This window comes from Clytia hemisphaerica, unplaced genomic scaffold, assembly GCF_902728285.1.
Source record: "Clytia hemisphaerica strain Z4C2 unplaced genomic scaffold, Clytia hemisphaerica genome assembly, whole genome shotgun sequence".
NCBI classification, from domain to species: Eukaryota; Metazoa; Cnidaria; class Hydrozoa; order Leptothecata; family Clytiidae; genus Clytia; species Clytia hemisphaerica.
Window position 1 is genome coordinate 754,110 of NW_027104200.1, and position 22,156 is coordinate 776,265.

Genomic DNA, 22,156 nt, shown 5'->3' on the forward strand with positions numbered 1-22,156 from the left:
TTTATGGCTTTCTTTTATTGTTGTTTATTGATTTTCTTTCTCACAAAATAAATTTCGAATGCAATTAAAACATTCGATGCAAAAAAAATGTAAGAAAAAACATTAAAATCAATTTTGTAAACATTGGCGCGGCATTGGAGAGTGTGATTAACGATTAATTGCTCTCTACAGGATGCAATTATTAATTGCTCTCTTTGAGGGCGTGCCAAATAAGAAAAAATAACCCATCGTGCGATTAAATTTATAATTGAAAGTTTAATTTGAATTATGAGACGCAAATATATTAAGCAGATATTCAATGGGTAAAAGTTGGTTATTGAGATTTATTAACCCGAGGTGATGTAATATTCAACGAGGCGAAGCCGAGTTGAATATACATCACCGAGGGTTAATAAATCTAATAACCAACGAAAACCTATTGAATATATGTTTTTTATTATATACCAAGAGGCAAAAATCAAAAAAAATTAATTGTGTCAATTGCCAAACGTTTCACATATAACACTCCCATAATCGAACGTTCGAATGTTTTTCTTTTTTAATGATTTTCTTAATTACTTTGAGTCATAAAATTTGTTCATGAAATTGACAATAGATTTATTTTAATGAATTTCTTTGATATAACAACAAGAGCGACAAAAAAATCAAACTTTGAAAGCAAAATTTGAAAAAAAACTTATACCGTGGTATAATAGCCATGGTATTTCAGGAATTATTCAATGGCTGTTTTTGCCTACAGGTATATAATAATGCATGTTATTGCATATGTTTTCATGTTTTGCCGAAATTATAATGTATTCTTGATCAGCTTGATGGGTGCTCCATTTATTATCAGCATGGAGGTATAAAGAAAGACAGGAGATGAATTTGTCGGTAATTGGTCGTTAAAGTCATTTGATTTCTTTTATGTAATAAATCAAAAGAAACTTTAGGCTCGCCCAATGAAATACGACTTTTTAGTAGAACTCAAGTTTGCTCCAACATTCTTACTATCAGCATCGAAGATTTCCAGCCTTCTAATATACGAGAATAAAATAAAATTTAGCTCCACGAAATAAGTTTGCGTTCAATTTTGTCATCCATTAAATTTTGTTTTGAAAAGATATTTTCTCAAGCCAGAAAATGAAAAGTTCTTTATAAGCACACACAATTTCAGACCCAATTTGTAGACAAAAAGTCGTTGGAGAATTTTGGAGGAAAGTATTAAGCAATAAAGTTCACCTTGAAGAAAATGTTGATCGAAAAATCTTGTCATTTGATGAAGGATTGCAAAGTTTACAGGCCCTTTTTTAATCCAAATATTTTCTTACACCAATGTCAGAAACAATGAATCTCGTTCCATCTTATTTCCAACACTTAAGTTAGCCAATAAGATTTTACCTATCAACAAAATAGCTCATCAAAAATGCACGATATATGAGATTATGAGCATGTATACCTCGTAATATTTTTAATCGTAGGGCGAGCATGGTTACAATAGCATACTTCTCCTGTTTCTTTATACCTCTATGTTATCAGAGAGAGTAGGTTTAATCATACTATACCTATAATAAGTCTTGTTATTGTTTTGCGAACACAATATATTCATCTACAGGGTGTCCCTAATTAAAGTATCGAGTTTGAACATGCGATTGAGTAGAAAAGTTTGTGTGTGTTATCGCTAAAATATAAGAACGCTCTCCATCACACAGGCTACAAAAGGTAGTTACAACGTATAAATTAATCGTAATGACAAAGAAAAAGAGGGAGAGCTTAAAATACAATTTTGTGAACACGCACATAAAACTTTCTACTCAATCGCATGTTCAAACTCGATACTTTAAACGAGGGGTAAATCACTGAAAAAAATCACGTACACCTTTTTGAAAAATCAAAAAGAAATCAAAAAGAAATCAAAAATCAAAAAGAAATCAAAAAGAAATCAGAAATCAAAAAGAAATCAAAAAGAAATCAAAAAGAAATCAAAAAGAAATCAGAAATCAAAAAGAAATCAAAAAGAAATCAAAAAGAAATCAAAAATAAAAAAGAAATCAAAAAAAAATCAAAAAAAAAATCAAAAATCAAAAAGAAATCAAAAATCAAAAAGAAATCAAAAAGAAATCAGAAATCAAAAGGAAATCAAAAATCAAAAAGAAATCAGAAAGAAATCAGAAATCAAAAGGAAATCAAAAATAATCCGTGACCCAAAAGTATCATTTGATTTTTGATTTAAAATCAAATCGAATTTCAGAAGAAAATTGATTTTCAATTATCCCTCACCAATTAAAAATCAATTTTCAAACCAATTCTTGATTTTTGATTTTTAAATCAAATATTGCATTTATCTGAGATGAGAGCCTGTTCTTGGGAAGCACACTTGTCCAAATGGGACTCGGTTATCTTTCCATGTCACTGACACACACACATGGTACATGAAATTTTGTCCGACTAAGTGCTACTCTGAAGCAAGTGTACAATAATGAATTTCAAAAATCAATTTAAATATATAATATTTGATTTAAGATTTTTAACCTCTGAAAAGAGGTACTTTGCGCATAGATATACCGGGTGTTTCAAAAAGTGTGATTGTAAAAAAACTAAAATGAGTACACTTTTTTTTATAAGAACAATTTTATAAGAAAAATGAGGCTCAAAATCGCCAAAAAATAAGAACAATTTAAGAACAATGCTGAGCGTGAAATACTAAATTTCAAGCAATTTAGGGGCAAAAGTGGTAACATTTGGGTATAGCGTCTAAACTAGCCATAGCTTTCACTAACTGCCACCCTCTAGTACAAATGCTTGTGAAAACTAATTAATGCTAATTAAGGCTTTTTAATGCTTTTATAATTATAACAAAAGTTTGGAAATGATCTGGAATAGTTAGAATGATTCTTCTCAACAGCATTTTCTTTCAGATATCAATGAATAAGCTAACATAAATGAAACATTTTTTTTTTCTAAAAATGTGAATTACTTTTTACAAAGAATAAAATACGAATCTTAAAACATTCATTAGGAAAAGTGTCCAGGTAGAATCAATTACAGACAGTTACATAAATACTAAACCAGTCAAAAGATATGCAACTATATTTATTTCAACCAATTTGAAATATAAATGAAACATAGTAGAACCAAACACAATAAGAAATGCTGTAGCATAAGAAATGCTATGAGCCAGAAACATAACGAGCCGCAACCAAGAATTGACAGGTAACAACGTACTTAGGAGTTTTTCCAACGATTTGACAAAGGATATCGTGATCCAAAATTGTTTACATTGAATGGATTTATCATTAATCTAGAAGCTGTAACAGCGTCGTGTAAAGGATGGAAGATGATAGGACGTAACATGGTAATAGTATCAGTAACGAGGCAATATTGATGAGCAGGAAGCAGGTATTAGCAGGAAATAACGTACATTCAGGACTTTTTCCAACGGCATGATAAGGTATCTCATGGACAAAATTGTTTACATTAAAAAGATATGCCAGTTATCTTGCAGTTTAACAGCAATATCGTGTAGAAGGATGGGAAATCATGACGTAACGTGGTAATAGTAGCAGTAACAAGAAAATATTGCGTTGTCAAGGTAAACGAATCCTCATTCATAAAAAGCTTAAAGGGAAAATAAGAAACATGAAATTAGATGATATATGGTGAGTGTACTGAAATTTCCTCAAAACTAGTTCACAAAAGTTTCTTTCAATCTTTGATAATAATTTCCCAAGTGAAAGATAGTGCCTGGTAAGGCGGTCTTCGAAAAATTGTTCTATTCGCATCACCCTCCCGCATCATATTTTCTGCTGATTTTCCGGTGCAGAGATGCAAAAAAAAATCCGGGAAAACCAATTTGTTCTTTCAAAGTATAGCTTTTTTCTCAATTGCTCCGATGGCCATTGAAAAATTGTTTTGCTCGTGGACACCACCCGCCCCTGAATTACTGACGTGATTTAAAAAAACCTGGGAATTGTATGTTTTGACCGCCCGTCCGCCCGCATGCATTTTTAACACCAGTTGCCACGCGAACAGAGCATTTTTTCGATGACCGCCTAAGTATCAACAAGAACACAGGTTAAACATAAAAGATTAATATTAATAAAACCAAGTCTTATAAAAGTACACAAAGAAAAAAATATTTGTACTCACTGTCGAAGTACCATAACACAGGATCTTTAAGCATTCTTGTTGGGAGTAGATTATGTTGAATGACGATTGTTGAATTAATTTAGTTACAGTGGAATTTCGTTGCCAATTCAACCACCAACAACAATCACTTTTGTCCATATTATTCAATCATTGTTCTACTGTACTGTTTGGATCGAAAAATGAATCAATCTGAATTTCTAAGTACTAAGACAGAAGAACAGATTGTATAATTTGACTGTCAGCAAATTCACTGATTTATATCTCAATTTTTTGAAAAAAGTGAATGCAATTCGACTGCTGGACTATTGCTCGAGAGCTTTCAGGACATCTTTTCAGATGGCCTAACTTTTCGAAAATGTGCATAGAATTACCTGCGTTTGAAACTTAATCCACAAATTAACGCACGACAGAAAAAAACAAAAAACCCCGAAAGGCAAGATAACGAAAAACGTCCGCCGCGCATTTAGCGAAATAAGCTACTTGCTAGTTTGGTAAGCTATAAACGTTGCCGGATAATTACGGAACACGAATTAACCGGAAGACCGATTACAAAACAAACAAAAATCGAGATTCCTGTCCCATCCTTGCGTGAAGCTATGTAGGCCACCCTACGCTTCGCAAGCTCGCTACGGGCGGCAAATACCTCAAATACAGGCTAAAAATAAGAATAGAATAAGAACAATTTCAGGCTCAAACTGTCAAAAAATAAGAACAGCCGAGCCTCAGAAAAGTTTTACTGGTTCTTATAAAAAAAAGTGTAGGAAACCTTTCAGATTTTTTTGAAATTACACGTTTTTACCGTGGCTGAATTGGACCTTTTAGTTTCGGTTGTGTTTCTTTTGTAACAGGCGGCCGCACGTCTTATATAACGCGGTCGCATGTTAAATGTGCGGCCGCTTTATTCAGCGAATAGACGCGGCCGGATATTAAAAGATAAAAACGCGGCTTCACGTTTTTGTCGAGAAATGCGGCCGCATGTTAAAATATGCGGGCGCGTCTAAAAAACGCGGCCGCATGTTTCTGAAAAAAGACGCGGCCGCATGTTTCTGAAAATGACGCGGCCGCGTTTTCTAAAAAATGACGGCAATTTATATTAACCCAGACCCTTGGGCGGGAAAAAGGCCGACCCTTGACTTAGTTAAATACAAGAAAGCCTAAACGGCGTTAAGGTCCAACATTGTCAGTAGTGTCGACATAGTTTCCGTTGCAGAGTCGCCATACAAATTTATAATTTATATGAGTGAATTCTTCGATACAGAGCAACTCGAATCATACAAGAAATTAATGGAGAGTTAATTAGGTGCTTTAATAACTTATTTGAGAAAATTATTTCGCAAAATTTAGAAGGAGAGATTTGAGATTTGACCATATTACTCGGATGCATTAATCGATTGTGGTTTTTTTACGCATGTGCACAATAGCAAGTTAGATAAACGCTTTTTTAGCATGGGCTCGTCAATTGATAGTTGCGCGCACAGGCCCCGAGAAAATCAAATATATTCGATCAGTTGCTTTTTAAAAGCCCATTCCGCTGCGCACGCTGGGCCAATAAAAAGCCGACCCTGTGGGTAAAAAAATATCTTTTTGAATGCCCTGACTGGGGGGGAGGCTTTTGGCGAATATTCTCTCTCGTCCTCCTTCGTCCCCTCCCGACCGGAGACTATTCTTTAAAGCAACACCTTTTTTGTATAAGAACTTATTTATAAGAGAACCTTCGACCAAAATAAGATTTAAAAAGCCTACCCTGGCCCTGGGTAAAAAAAACGCTTTAGTAGCATTTACTTATGGCCCAGAAGGCTCAAAATAGACACTGCGCACTTCTGAAAAAAATTTTTTTTGAGAGTTCTAGTGGACAAATATATTCTGCTCGTCCAACTCGAATAAAGTTGAGTTATCGAGTAATTCAATTGAAGAGTTGCATTATCAGTTCTGCATTTCTTACACGACTCATTATTGGCGTGAACATATTATTTCGCTCGCTTTGTTCCTCATTCATTCCACATTCCGCATTCATTACACATTCCTCGATTATGACGCCATAAATAATGACGTCATAATTACGTTTTCTTAGAAAAACTCAAATTTAGCTGAGAAAAAAATTAAGTTACACCGAATCCGATATTCTACATCCAAATACGCTTCCAAAAATGTATAGTTTGTTATGTTTAGGGACTGGAACTGGGGCGGCAAAATTAATGCAATTCTGGGACATGCATATATCTGGGACATGCATTAAGTTACCCGAGAAATATCGGAACATGCGTTTTCAACCGGCATTACCGTCGTTTGGTATAAGTTTCACGCGTTTCCGTACGATGGCCCCTAAAGCTCACAAGACACTTCCAGTTCTTATAAAATTTGTGTACTGGAACTGTCTAGGCTCAATGGCCCAGAAGGCTCAGGGGCGTAGGGGCCATCAGAAGGCTCAATAGACACTGCGCACTTCTGAAAAGAAATTTTCAAGCAAGTGAAAATTCTTAAACATGATCTTCATAAAAAAATTTTTTCTCGATTGGAAAATTTAGGCCGAGTTATGGTTTTTGAGTTTGCGATTTTTGAACTATTACTGAGTGATTACTTAGTCAGTAAAATACATTTTTCAAAAATCTTTATCTAGCCTGGTTACCAAACTGGGAAATAAAATTTTCACGCCAATAATAAATCATGTAGGTAAGAAATGCAGACCAGATAACGCAACTCGATAGATAACTCGATAACTCAACTCGTCTCTTGTGACTCGGACTCTAATTGAGTTGGACCAGAATATATTTTTCCGTACAGGTATGGTTAAAGCTTCACTAGAACTCTCAAAAAAAATTTTTTCAGAAGTGCGCAGTGTCTGTTTGAGCCTTCTGGGCCATTGACCCCAGGACAGTTCCAGTTCTTATAAAATTTGTGAACTGGAAGTGTGTCAGAACTGAAAGTACTCCGTGAGCCTTAGGGGCCATCGTATTTCCGCACAAAGATTCTTGTCCCCGCTCCGGAATCTTTGTAATTTATCTTTATAATATGCACTGTATTTTTGATGACGGATTGAATCTAGCAATTCCTTTGTTTTCGATAGATATTTTTTACAGAATTCGGCGGTAAATTTTAGTTTTAATCTAGTCATTTGTGAAAATCAGGGTGAATTGCTCAAAAGCACGCAACTTTGATGAGATTTGCTTGCTTCAACTCCCATTCAAGGAGATTCTAATCCTTCGGGCTTATACTTCGTTGGTGTTTACTGATGAAATAGCCTAACTTTCCAGAACTTATTTCTCATCTACCCGAAGTCCTGGTCTTTTACCGCTAGAAAGGTGTCAAAAGAATCTTAGTGCGGAAACTTATATCGAACGACGACTTATATAAAAAATGGCGAAAATAAAAACATGTTAAAAACATTTCGGCTTAAAACTCAAGAAGTTAAGAACATCCCAAGGCTTTAAATAAAAAAAAAACCTTTATACCTTGTTTCAACGATGAAAACTCAAATACACGCTGAATCTGTTTTTGTTTACTGGCATTTTTTAGCCTTATTATTCTCATAAAAATGTTCGTTAGAAAATTAGAAAATCAAAAATTAGAAATCAGCAATTGAAAGTGATTTTCGAAAATCATTACAGTATGTTTGCCTACGTACTTTTAGTCGGACAAAATTTCATGTACCATGTGTGTGTGTCGACATGGAAAGATAACCGAGTCCCATTTGGACAAGTGTGCTTCCCAAGAACAGGCTCTCATCTCAGATAAATGCAATATTTGATTTAAAAATCAAAAATCAAGAATTGGTTTGAAAATTGATTTTTAATTGTTGAGGGATAATTGAAAATCAATTTTCTTCTGAAATTCGATTTGATTTTAAATCAAAAATCAAATGATACTTTTGGGTCACGGATTAAAAATAAATCAAAAATCAAAAAGAAATCAAAAAGAAATCAAAAACAAAAAGAAATCAAAAAGAAATCAGAAATCAAAAAGAAATCAAAAAGAAATCAAACTGAAAATCAAAAAAACAATCAAAAATAAAAAAAAAAATCAAAAAAAAAATAAAAAATAAAAAAGAAATCAAAAAGAAATCAAAAGTCAAAAAGAAATCAAAAATCAAAAAGAAATCAAAAAGAAATCAGAAATCAAAAGGAAATCAAAAATAAATCAAAAATCAAAAAGAAATCAAAAAGAAATCAGAAATCAAAAAGAAATCAAAAGGAAATCAGAAATCAAAAAGAAATCAAAAAGAAATCAGAAATCAAAAAGAAATCAAAAAGAAATCAGAAATCAAAAGGAAATCAAAAAGAAATCAAAAAGAAATAAAAAAAAAAATCAAAAATCAAAAAGAAATCAAAAAGAAATCAAAAATCAAAAAGAAATCAAAAAGAAATCAAAAATCAAAAAGAAATCAAAATCTCGTACACCTAATTTTTAGTGATTTACCCCTCGACTTTAATTAGGGACACCCTGTATAGGATTTCCACATATTAACAGATCTAGAACAATCACTTTGGCGAGTCAGCAAAAAAGTACTAATAGTAAATTCTTAGAATTTTCAAAATGGCTAACACTACTTCTGTGATTTGGGTTGTTTAGATGAGATGATCTAAACTTCATTTAGCTCGTTTAGCTCTTTTTTCTTTTCGAAAAAAATTTTATTTGAATTTTTCTAATTCCAGCAGAACTATTTTCTTTTACTTTCTATAGATTCAGACAATACATCAGAAAGGGACTTAAGTTCTCCCAGCTTTTGATGACCTGGCTCACTTACATCTTCACGCCCCCTTCTCAAAGACCCGGTGGGATTCTATTAGCCAGTGGGGGTAAAAATAACGGACCAAAACTCGATGGGGATTGATATTCCCATGATTTTTATGGTCGGGGATTTGTATTCTATTGTTTTCTAGCCAGAAAATTCAGTGGGGATGGGAAAAATAGCGCAATATTTTGCAGTGCGGATTTGCTTATCTCATCATTTTCAGCGGGGAAAAAATTAGGGTATAATCTTCCACTGGGGATGATATTTTGGCCATTTTTTCCAGTGTGAAGGGTTCCCAGTGGGTCTGTGAGAAGGGCAAGCTAATTTCTTTTTGAGACTCTTATTTTCGTTTTTGAGCTCATTGGCAACATCTGTTAGATGAGCTTTCTTATCAGTTTTACGTGCTAAGATGGCTCCATTACGGACAGGAATTATAAAATCTAGATCCAAATAATTTTTCTTCTCATCTGAATTATGTTTCGACAAATTCGGTCTCTCTCAGAGCATTGAAAAGGGCTGAAACTTTCCCTCAATTTGTTTGCCACTATTTGCCCCAATTTGCTTGCTTTTTTTCTCCTCTGATTTTAAGGAGTGATACCAGTGAATTATTTCTCTATTTTTCATTTTCTGGCAGTTTTTTTTCCTTGAGGAGAGAAAAAATTAAATCCTGAACCACATCGAACAAATAACTTGTGTTTGTCTATAACATTTTACTTTGAGACTGTTGGTTAGCACAAATGCTCCAAAAAACCAAAATTTCCAACTCGATATAATCGAATAACTGATTATTGATTGGATAACGATCGCTTACAGTAACCGATATTGATAATCTAGCCTATTGTTGAGTATCGATTAATCATCAATTGTGTTCAATCAATATCTTACAGTTTTAGTAGAGCCAATCAATGAATAATCTGCAATATATAGTAAATCAAACCTTCCTGGATATCCTGATTATCAGTGCCGTTGTGGCAGGGGGGGCCGGGGGCCATGCCCCTCCCCCCAGCGGAGCTTTTTTGAAGGGGCGCCGAAGAGCAAGGGGCACCAAAAAAGATTCTTTTAAACGCCCCAATCTTAAAAATCATACCTTAAATTGCGCCCAGGACCAATTTTACTGAGATAATTTTAAAATACTTGCAATTTTTTTCGCTCGCTTCGCTCGCAATACAGTTAATTGGCTAATTCTTTGCAATCTACCTAATTTACAAGTTGTTTTGTGTACAATATAGCATTATTAAATGAAAATGTAACTGCACCCCAAGACTAATTTGCTGACAACAATATTGAAATCATAAAACATCAGTTTTTTCGCTCGCTTCGCTCGCATTACACATTGTTTCTTTAAGTTTCTTTTAACTCTAGCAAGTGTCAAATTTGTCTATTTTTATTTAGTGGTTTACGGTATCTTGGCAGTCGATTTTTAAAAATTTTCTAGTCAGCCCCAACCATGTTGGGGCCTGTATGTTCTTCCCTTTTCCATGATCATCAAAGATATATCTACTCTTCTCCACTAAATATTTCCTTCCTCATTATGCCTAGGCAATAATGAATTAGTAAAAGTTTAGAAACTGGTGGGTGGGGGGGGGGGGGGCGTCATTTAAAAAAAATTGGCTTTGGCCCCTCCAGAAAAAATTTTCCCACAACGCCACTGCTGATTATGGATCGTCTAGCGATTATCTTTTCAGAATCAATCAATATCCAATCAAACGATTGGTTATTGATTGAGTCGAGTCTTGAAGAAATGTACTCTAAACAATGTACTCCGAAAATATCAATCAAATGATACTTAAGGGAAATAATCTAGTTGACCAAGCAAGAGATTTAATCCGATGATGAGTTACAAAAATTAACCCTTCACCTATAAACATTTTATCCAGCTCAAGTCCGAAAACTGAAATTTATTTATGCACACTATTTCGAGCAAATTGGTCCCTTACATAGACCAATGTCGATTGGATATTTATTTTATTGACTATGCATTGACCAAGACTCATTTAATTTCACAACATTGACCAAATTTATTTCTTTAGAAGTCGTTTCAGCAGTTCATTTTACACTGAAATTTTGCCGCTTTTCTTCTGAGCTTCCCTCAAATCATTGGATACACTGCGCTTGAGATATCAAAATTGAGACGGGGGTCATGTTGGAAATTTGAAAATCACAACAGGGAACTTTGGCATTCTCTGCAATATATTGGATATAAAGTATTTATACATTTTGGAAAATTAAGTTATTTTTCTATAATGATCAGGGTGTGGCATATTTTTATTTAAGCTTATAGAAAAAACTTCTGATCGAAAACAGTTTTCAAAGCTCTATAGAATCTTACTGGTAAAAAACTCTAAATACAGCACGTACAGGAAAAACAAATGCAGTCCTTTTGAGCTTTGCCCAAAATCATTATTTTTCTAAAAGGTTGGTAAGAGCCCTTACCATTTTTCGATAGCAAAATGGATCATTTTTTTGGAAAAAATATAAAACCCCGTCTTTATCAGAAAGTCGCTTCCCGCTAAATCACGGGACAAGTTTTAGTCACATGACTGAAATACGGCGATTTGGACTGGGTGACTGAAGCGATTTGGAAAAACCTGCAGTTTAGACCCACAAAATTGAGGAAGGTAAAGTGCTAATTCATCCGTCGTCCTAAGTTGATCAGGGTCTAGACAAATCAGAAGCTAACCTTCTTCGATGCAGAAAAACACATATAAAGAGACTATTCATGTAACGTTATTTCCAGACAGTCAAAAAAGAACGATAGATAACTATTAAAAAGCAACAAAAAGAACGACAAATACTAACCCTAACCCTAACCCTAACCTTAACCCTGAGATATTTAGCCATCCCAAATCCCGACCTTGTTAGTTACTAGGCTAGGCTAGAGTCTACTTCTTACTTGAACTTTGCTTTGATGATTTTGATGGCCCTGAGTCCAGTGAAGTAGACACCCCCTTCTCACAGACCCACTGAGCCAATATATCGTTCCCGGTGGAAAATTATATTTCAATTTTTGTCCCCACTGAAAATAATCTATTAAATCAATCCTTACTGCTAAATATTGCCTTTTTTACCATCCCCATTGAATTTTGTGGCTTGAAACAGAAGAATTTAGATCCTCAGCCATAACAAAATATGGGAATATCAATCCCCATCGAGTTTTAGTCCGTTATTCTTACCCCCACTGGCTGAAAAAATCCCACCGGGTCTGTGAGAAGGGCTGAGGAGTGGGTGTGAGTAGATAGACTAGAGGATTTTGCCATCTTGATTTTTTTCACTTTCGTTTTCAAAAATTATGTTATATGAATACAAGAAAACAGTAATAAATATGTTCAAAAATCCCATCAAAGTTTATGAAAAGATACCCCCAATTTTGAAAACAATCCATCCCTTGGTCAAAGTTTTCTGTTTGTTTTTCGACCGGGGAGCACTGAGCTTGACGGCCGATGGGGACGTGCCGCTGGGGTTTGAAAAGTGGACCCTGTCAGATATGAAGTTTTGGTAAAATTGGAGCGCTGTCAGTACGAATATTTGAAATTTTTTCCCTTTTTCACCCTAAAAGTGGGAAAACTGACCAAAAATCAGACGAAAAGTGGAAAATTTTCTGATTTCCACCCTGAAAATTGTCCGAAATAACCAAAAGTAGACCCAATCGAATATACATTTTGAAAATTAGTAATTTTGGGACCCTGTCTAAAAAAGGGACCCTGACCACCGGCACGTCCTAGTACCCGATTTTGCCTAAGTTTCCCCTAGCCTAGTTTGATTCTAGTGGTCCACCTCAAGCAGACTAAATAATCAAGTCTACAAAATCACACCAGCCACTTATCAGCATCATCCAGTCCATCAAAAAGCTACTTTACGCTGTTTAGCAACTAGCTGTTGAAGAACTAAAAATTTCACATGCGTATAAGTCTCCATTTGGGTGAGATGGAACATTATATGAACTAACTCTAAAGGCAAAAAGGTGGGCAAAAAAAAAGACTGAAAGACTGAAAGCTTTACAAAGTATTTTTTAAAGTGAAATGTTCTAGATCATATTATGAGGTTATCGATTGTGGCTTTTTGAAAGATCGTTATTGCAGTATACATTTTTGCATAGTTCCCGCCATGTGGGGGGCATGCGGTTTTTCAGAATTGCGGAAATCGACCCTTTTTTCTTCGGAATTTCGGAAATCAGGCAAAATTCCTTGGGTATTTTGGAATTTTGAAATTGTTTCGGTATCGGAAATCCATGAATTTTTGCTTGGAAATTTCGGTATTATAAAGTTTTTACCCCCTTTTTTCGGAATTCATACATGAAAAATCAAATTTGATGAAAAATTAGTCAGAACGAGGAAAAATACCCCAAAAAATCGGTATCGGAATTGTAAGTATTTTTTTAATGAATTTTGGAAATTTTGGCAAAATTATTAGGTATTTCGGAAATCGCAAACCCCGTACGCCCCCAACCGCCATCGCAATAATGTATGTTAGTCGTTTGTTTTTATGAATTCTGGACAGGATTTTTACTCTAAATTTGCATCAAATTATTTGATTAAAGGGAAAGATAGCAAGGACGGGTCAGGTTGTTTGGCCATTTATTTGCGATCTATAAACAGAGATCAGAGAAGTTGCTCTTCAGTAAACTTTAAAAGTAATAGTTTACGTTTCGTAGGAATCAATGTTCTGGAAGTCTTATGGTTGAATTTCCACTATGCAACCTTATTAATTTTCAAAAAAAATGCTTCTTGAATATTTTGAATTAAAAGGGGGTGATAGTTTAGTTAAATTTCATATGGTAGAAAAGAATCTTTCTTGATGATTAAATTTATTTTCGTAGTAAACTTGCAAATTTTCATAATTTTTTATCTATGGTGTTTTTAAATTCTGCCATCTTGTCCAATTTTAATTGCATCGTATCCCACAATGACTTGGATTGCATTGATTTGGAATGTGCAATGTGCACATAGTCTTTTTTCTATGTTTCAAATGTAATTCAATTTGAAATAAGTTTGGATTATAATTTTGAAACAAAAAAAGTGATTCTCAAAAACATAATTCAAATACAATTCAAATTATACAATTCAAAAGTAGTTCAAGGATTGCTTTTGAAATGTCTTTTCGAGATGCATTTGAAATGCATAATTCAATTCAAATACAATCCAAATTATACAATACAAGAGCAGTTCATGAACTACCTTTGATTTAACTGCGAAATGTGTATGAATTATGAATTGAATTGTAACTCAACCTTCTTTGAAATACATTTGAATTGCACAATTCAAATACAATTCACATTCTTAAGGGTATCAATGAACGCAGAGCCTGGGCTTTTGCGAGGAAGCGTAAAATTGTTCGGGGCTCAAATAGTAGAGTAGAATGGATTAGAGTTCTTCTAACTTTATTCGGCTACATAAACTACACTAGACTTTCATTATATTTCGACTTGTTTTATTGGAACTGAAAATCATTTAATTTTCAGTTGCACTTTACTGGACAAAGACGATCTACAGTAACTTTGGTTTGTTTGTCAGCTTTATCTATTGTTCTCTTTTCAGTAGCATGGTGAGTTGACCAAAATTTGGACGATTGGGGAGGCAATTTTCCAGTTTTGGAAAATTAAAAGTAAAATACCCGTATTTTTACTATAAGGAACTTTAACTAGGCTCCTAGCCTGGAGTTACATATTTTTCTAGAGAATTTCAGCCTCGAAGTTCCTTGTCAAGTTCCTTGTTTAACAAGCTGCTAAGATGGGATTTGCTAAGTGTAAAACCATTGTATAAGTATAGCAATGGACTATAGTGCAGAAAAACGTTTATTGAATGTTTTTCGTCAATATTAATTGTCAGCTTTTTGTTTAGGATTTAGTCAATGTGAGCAAGTCCAAGTTTAACTCTCTGTTCCTTAACTTGCTTTCTTATTTTCAGCCTGACCAGTTCCTTAACAACTCCTTCCCTTGCGGACCGTTTTCAGCCTCAAGTTCATTACAAAGGTGCTTCTTATAAAAAAACGTCTAATAGGCACCAAAGCAAAGATTAATCTCATTTTTAAATGTTTTTCTGAACTCGTGTATCTTAGGGGCTTGACCAGGACTGAGTGGGAGCGAACAAAGGAATATCTATTATGTATTGAAAAAAAAAATAGTCCATTATCGAAAAACTTTTTCGTATAGCTTAGCGTAATACTTGATCAAGAAAAGCCTGAATCTTTATTAACCTTATTTACGAAATAAATAGGTCGATAATGAGGTTTGATTACATTAGATGGTTATACTGTAGTTACTAGAATGAATTTTACTTCTCGAAATATTGCTATCGCCTTCCGAAAGGGAACTAGAGAGACTTTAGAGACAATAAATTTTAGCGGGAAAAATTAGATCTTTGTAAACGTTACTACTATTTAATAGGGAGCTCGTTGTTTGTATTTTTCTCATCCTTGAAGCGGAGCTTAGGGATCCCAACCCTCAGAAAGACTAATTTGAAATTCTTAGAGTGACGTAAGAAGGACCTGTCGTCCTCGTAAACCAAAGTGTCTCTTACTACAATTTCGCTCCAATTTTTAAAAAGTAGAGTTTGAACTCTGAGTTTTAACATGAGACTTAAGACTCACCTTCCTTCAGGATCAAAAAGCTTGGGAATTGTCCAACTCGGCTGACAATATCGCTTGTAAGCCAGTGTACCCCTCCCAAATGGAAATATTCGATTAGATGAAGTACAAAACATGAAAATTTCATTCTCGCCTGACCTTTAAAAGTGATTATTTGGGGAGTTTCTAAACATCGACCACGACCGGCGACCACGACCGACGACCACGATCAACGACAAGATAAATTTAGGTTATCGAGTTTTTTCCCTTTCTTTAACGTAGAGTGTCTCTCCTTATCATTTGAAAATATTGTATTGAAGAGCAAGAGTAGAGTACCCTGTCTCATTTAATTAGAGCCATACATGCCAAATGCGTAAGACAACTATTTCCACACTCTGGGAGCTTGATTAGGGTATCAGCGACCGTAGCATGAAGGTAGAGCATCCAGCTACGGTGCGCAAGGTTGTGGGTTCAATCCCCAGCCGGGTCATACCAAAGATTCCCAAAATGGTACTTGATACCTCTCTGCTTGATGCTCAGCAACTAAAGAGACGGATCAAGGGTAAGTGGAGGAATCCAGGGAAAGGAGTGGCGCCCTCCCCTACCTTCGGGTAGACAGCTATACGAAAAGGGAGCGCTCGTGTCGCCCTTGACTGTGGTCGCAAACTTACTTACTTTTATGGTATCAATTTCTATCCTTTTGTATTATCAGCATTAAAATGATTAATGAACAAAACATTTTGAAATTGGTTTAAGAAGCTTTGTATTTGTCAAAATTAGTCATTTTGTCAACATAAAGACAATAGAATAATTGATTAGATTCATCCCATCTCCAAAACTGGCCTGACTTTTTGTTAATGAATAGCTCTGTCTATTCATACTAAAGGCATCTCATTCAGCATAATTGAAATATCCAGTGTAATAAAGTTTACAGAAATCATGAATAATGACCCTGTCAATAGTTTTGTCAAAAAGTGTCACTTTGTCAACATAATGAACACTTTTTAGAATCATGAGGACTTGATTAGGACATTCTTTACAATGGAGAGAGCAAGATAAACTCGATAAGCCATAAGTTTATTTGGTCACTGTTCGTGGTCGTGGTCGCTGGACGTGGTTTTTCAATCTGTGTTTTCCAGTCTTGATTCTTTGAAAAAGGCCGAAGGTTACTCCAAAAAATCTTGTTGACAAAAACTAGTCAATATCATTGACAACCAACAGTTACTTAATAGCTCCCCCATTCCCGAGTCTGGTTTAAAATGTTTGTCGTATTTTTCTTTCTTAGAATGTGTCAAACATTAAAAAATATTTGTAGAAACATTAGTTAAAGTTTTAACCGAATGTTTCGCGGACAAAGCTCTAAACTGATAATCATCCTAGTCCTTGGACTTATTGTACTTTTGAGTGTGTTTAACTACAAGGATGGATCTCACATTAAATTCAAAATCCAATCACCAATTAACACCCAATCAAATGATGTCAAAATAATACACGAAGAAGAACTTCGTCATGTCCAAGAATTGAGAGAAATGGTGGGAAAGAATTCACTGTCACTCGATCAAATTGCAAAATCTTTGAATGATTCATTCGGCAACAAAATCAGACAGGAAAAGATGAAATCAAATGATTTAAATAATGTCAAAATAATACACGAAGAAGAACTTCATAATGTCCAAGAATTAAGAGAAATGGTGGGAAAGAATTCACTGTCACTCGACCAAATTGCAAAGTCTTTGAATATTTCATCCGGCAACAAAGTCAGACAGGAAAAGATTGGCACGATCGAAAACCAAAGCCCAAAACTGAACACACCCAAGCCCTCACACCAATCTCAGGTTAATGAGCCAGACGTTAGATTACTAAACGAGGAAGATTTGAAACCATCTAGCAGTCAAATTTTATTCCTTGTTTTCTCTCATATTGGAAATGTGGTAAGGCGTACTACCATCAGGCGTACTTGGGGAAATCCTGATCATTTTCCTAAACAAAGAGCAATGTTTAAGAATGCAACATACAAAGTGCTCTTCATAACTGGTTTTGTAGTGGACAAGATTAAAAAAGCCAAAATAGAGTCAAAAACACACAGAGACATGTTGATTACCAACCGAACTGAAAATTATTTCGATATTTCACGAAGAACACAATTTGGTATACATTGGACAATCAGAAATTGCAAATTTGACTATTTCTTTAAAACTGATGATGACGTCTTTGTAAGTATTCCAAATACCTACAAACTTTTTTATCAAGATGCTTTTGCTGTTGAGCACAAGACTTCTTTATATGCTGGTTTTATACATATGCGTGGTGGTCCAATTCGAGACAAAAGATCTAAATGGTATATTGACAAAAAGAGATGGGGACAAACAGTATACGCTCCATTTGCTACTGGGATGGCTATCATATTATCGAGAAATGTTGCTGAGCGTATTGAACCGTATTTCGAATGGAAAAATGTCTTCCCACTTGAAGATGTCAATATTGGCTACTATGTTTTCGTTGCAAAAGTACCAAATATTGGAGTGAGGCCATCCAAAGGAAGAGAATTCGTGCTGGATTACACTGTGGCAATTTGTGATCATTATAAAAGTGGAACTATTACTATGCACCCTGTGAAGAATGAAGCTTGCATGAAAAAATTAATGCAAAAAAGCTTACAGTATATGGTTCCCAAAACAGAGACGGCCCCAAAAACAAAGACGGCCCCCAAGACGGAGACGGCCCCAAAAACGGAGACAGCCCCCAACACGGAGACGTCCACTAAAACAGAAACGGCCACCAAAACGGAGATGGCCCCTAAAACGGAGACGGCCCCTAAAACGGAGACGACCTCCAAAACAGAGGTTTTGATTAAATGAGCCATTTTTGTACTTTAAAACCTGGTAAAGCTTCAGATTCAATCCTAACACATTTCCCTGAGTCCGAAAAAAGAAAAATACCAAAATGTCATTTTTTGCATGGCTACTTTTCTTCTTCCTTTTTTTCAAAAATTAGTTTCGAAAATCCCCTTTTTTTGGACTAAAATCGTCAAAGGTCAAACAAGATTGTAAATCAACCATTAAAAACTGGGTCACTCTAAAAAGTATAAACATATACCAGCATACCAACTCAGTACTATAAAGTTTTTCAGTAAATTCGAAATATTTCACGACAAATTTAACATTAGAGACTGCTAGTTTTTTTGCACGTAATTTTACACTCAGCCAGGCCTGAAAGACTTATTGCTTTGGTATGAACTTATTTTGCAAAATTATCAAAAATCTAATTATTTCAAAGTGTCACTAATTCGAGACATGTTTAAGTGATGGGTTTTGAACAATTTCAGTTTAATTTAATCGACGTTTTGAGGACCACTAACCTTTGACAACTATTTGTATGAAGATAAAGAGAAAAGTAAATTTTGACTTTTTTAAGTCGTAAAGCATCATACCTATTGATAGTAATTTTTCAAACAGCCGGAGCTTTTTGTCTTTTTCCACTTGGGAGTAGTCAGTGGAATTTATTAAACATGCGTTTTAAGTAACTCTTATATGAGAAAAGGCTGCGTTTAGACCAACTGGCATTTGTAATTTGGCATTTGCTCATGAGGGATTCGATTTTAATAGCTTTTCCATTGTATTTTCTGTCATGGCATTTAAGGAATCGTCTTTTTAGAGTCATTACTGAAAAGGTGATTCCCTCAAGTTCAACTTTGACAGATCAAACAATGAAAAACATGGAATTTCTCAAAAACTGCAGTCATCAAGACTGAAACTTTTTGCCGTAGGGCTAGGCTATGGCAAATCTTGCAAATTTTACAATCTATAGAAAGAACTGAATAAAAAACGTCAAATATTTAAAAAAATCAAAAATGTCACTTTTTCTCTTTGTTTTGGTTCCTTTGTTTGATTTGAAATGCCAGAAAAGGGGATTCCTTTGCTCAAAATGGCATTTTAAATGCCAACGAAATGCAAACACGCTGGCATCATTAGGCATTTGACAAACCGAACAATTGCGTGGAACAATAGAATTCAAAAGAATACTGCAAGCAATTACAAATGCCAGGCTGGTCTAAACGCAGCCAAAGTCTGTATTGATGATGTGTGCTTTAAATTAAAACTTTGAATTTGAGATCTGGAGTTTAGCATCTTTCCTTTTATATTCACAGTGGGTCCCGAGCCCGCCTGTGGTTCAAATTTGGGAGGTAGTATTTACGAATTCATTTAGCTGCATCCTCGTTGGCAATATTTTATATTTTGACTTTTTAATATCGTATTTTGTGATTTTTTTTAGCTTTTTAGTCCAAAGAAATAAATTAGTCAAATAAAATATTACAATCGTGACAACAATTAAATAAAGAAAATGGGCTAATTTTTGAGTTTATGTGCTACCTAAGACAAAGGATTGCGGCACAGAAACACACAACTGTTTCACATCCCCGATGGAACTTCTTCCCACAATGGGGATAAAATTTCTATTGACATCCCAAATTATTCCTAGGTCAAAAACATCCAGTGGGATTGGTTTTGGAGTGTAGTTTTTTTCATCTGTGTTTTCCAGTCTTGATTCTTCAAGCAACAGTTACTTAATAGCTGTCCATTCCCGAGTCCTGTTTAAAATATTTGTCGTATTTTTCTTTTTTAGAATCTGTCAAACATTAAAAAATAATTGTAGAATTATCAATTAAAGTTTTAACAAAATGTTTCGTGGACATAGCTCTAAACTGATAATTATCCTAGTCCTTGGACTTATTGTACTTTTGAGTGTGCTTAGCTACAAGGATGGATCTCGCATTGAATTCAAATTCCAATCACCAATCAACACCCAATCAAATGATTTAAATGATGTCAAAATGATACACGAAGAAGGGGAGAAGAACTTCGGAGTATGCAAGAATTAAGAGAAATGATTGACAAAAATTCACTCTCGCTTGGTCAAATCGCAAAATCTGTCTCACTAGACAACAAATCCAGACGGAAGAAAATGGACACCATTGACAAACAAAGCCCTGGTGTTTCTGGAAACGAAAAACCCAACGTTAGACTACTTAACGAAGAAAATTTGAAACCATTTGACGGTCAAATTTTGTTTCTTGTTTTTCCCATATTGGAAATGTCGATAGGCGCACAGCAATTCGACGTACTTGGGGGGCACCAATGAATTTCCCTAAACAAAGAGCAATGTTTAAGAATGCGACATTCAAAGTGCTCTTCATAACTGGTTTTGTAGCCGACAAAATTAAAAAAGCCAAAATAGAGTCAAAAACACACAGAGACATGTTGATTACTAACCGAACTGAAAATTATTTCGATATTTCACGAAGAACACAATTTGGTATAAAAAAAATAAGTTAGTTTGATATTCAGTTTGATATTCGAATTTCAGTTTGATATTCGACTTTTTGCTCTACAAAGGAGAGCAGACATATGTTGAACTTCTAAACTTCAAAAGATGTTAGCCACTATTCCTAAGTATCATTTCCACCAAAAATGGTCGCTCTCCACCTCAGTGGGGGAGCTCTAAAATTAGCAACCACTTAGTTTGAAAACTCGTCTAATTGCGTTTTGAGCCCTGCAAAGGAGAGCAGACATATGTTGAACTTCTAAACTTCAAAAGATGTTAGCCACTATTCCTAAGTATCATTTCCACCAAAAATGTCGCTCTCCACCTCAGTGGGGGAGCTCTAAAATTATGCAACCACTTAGTTTGAAAATCGTCTAATTAGCGTTTTGAGCCCTGCAAAGGAGAGCAGACATATGTTGAACTTCTAAACTTCAAAAGATGTTAGCCACTATTCCTAAGTATCATTTCCACCAAAAATGGTCGCTCTCCACCTCAGTGGGGGAGCTCTAAAATTATGCAACCACTTAGTTTGAAAATCGTCTAATTAGCGTTTTGAGCCCTGCAAAGGAGAGCAGACATTGTTGAACTTCTAAACTTCAAAAGATGTTAGCCACTATTCCTAAGTATCATTTCCACCAAAAATGGTCGCTCTCCACCTCAGTGGGGGAGCTCTAAAATTATGCAACCACTTAGTTTGAAAATTGTCTAATTAGCGTTTTGAGCCCTGCAAAGGAGAGCAGACATATGTTGAACTTCTAAACTTCAAAAGATGTTAGCCACTATTCCTAAGTATCATTTCCACCAAAAATGGTCGCTCTCCACCTCAGTGGGGAGCTCTAAAATTATGCAACCACTTAGTTTGAAAATCGTCTAATTAGCGTTTTGAGCCCTGCAAAGGAGAGCAGACATAGTATCCTTTCCATCAAAAATGGTCTAAATTCCCAAGTCTTATATACTGTTCTTTTTATTTGGAATGAATACGGTTGCTAAAATTCAGGAATTCTGTTTGATTGCAGACAACTGTTTGAATATTTTTTTATGAATAATCGAATGAGAATAAATGGACAGCAAAGACTCAAAGGGTTTTGATGAAGCTTGATGGAAATGTTTCACTTAATCTTCAAAATTGTCTTTGAGTTTGACCTGGGGGTATTGAAGAATATTATAGCTTTTTGGATTTTATCATGCTATATCAAAAATATTCGCCTGCCAATTATGAGATTCTAAAATGATAGAGAAGAGCTGCGAGCGGAGCCGTGTAGTTCATTTTTTTTGAAATTTTGTTACTTTGGTTGGTCAGGTGTTTGATGGCTATGCAAGTTTACCTGAACTGATGCAAGTTACTCGATTTTACGGTAGGAGACAAAATTTACTTCCAGTGAGAGTGACCAATCTTGGCTTATTTCTGGTGTTTGT

At 34.9% G+C, this 22,156-nt stretch overlaps 1 protein-coding gene and 1 long non-coding RNA gene across 2 annotated transcripts; one reads left to right on the forward strand and one right to left on the reverse strand.

Annotated features, from left to right (window-relative positions):
- Window positions 1-2,918: 2,918 nt before the first annotated feature.
- On the reverse strand, window positions 2,919-4,454 carry LOC136815244 (uncharacterized). The gene is made up of 2 exons (XR_010847699.1): window positions 4,129-4,454; window positions 2,919-3,597 (listed from the first exon to the last, which is right to left on the reverse strand). It is a non-coding gene; the product is annotated as an uncharacterized lncRNA (long non-coding RNA).
- Window positions 4,455-16,707: 12,253 nt separating this feature from the next.
- Window positions 16,708-19,733, forward strand: LOC136815235 (uncharacterized). The gene is made up of 2 exons (XM_067071678.1): window positions 16,708-18,958; window positions 19,485-19,733. Exon 1 carries the CDS (start codon window positions 16,759-16,761, stop codon window positions 18,274-18,276), a length of 1,518 nt encoding a protein of 505 aa, XP_066927779.1. The 5' UTR covers window positions 16,708-16,758; the 3' UTR covers window positions 18,277-18,958; window positions 19,485-19,733.
- The last annotated feature ends 2,423 nt before the right edge of the window (window positions 19,734-22,156 follow it).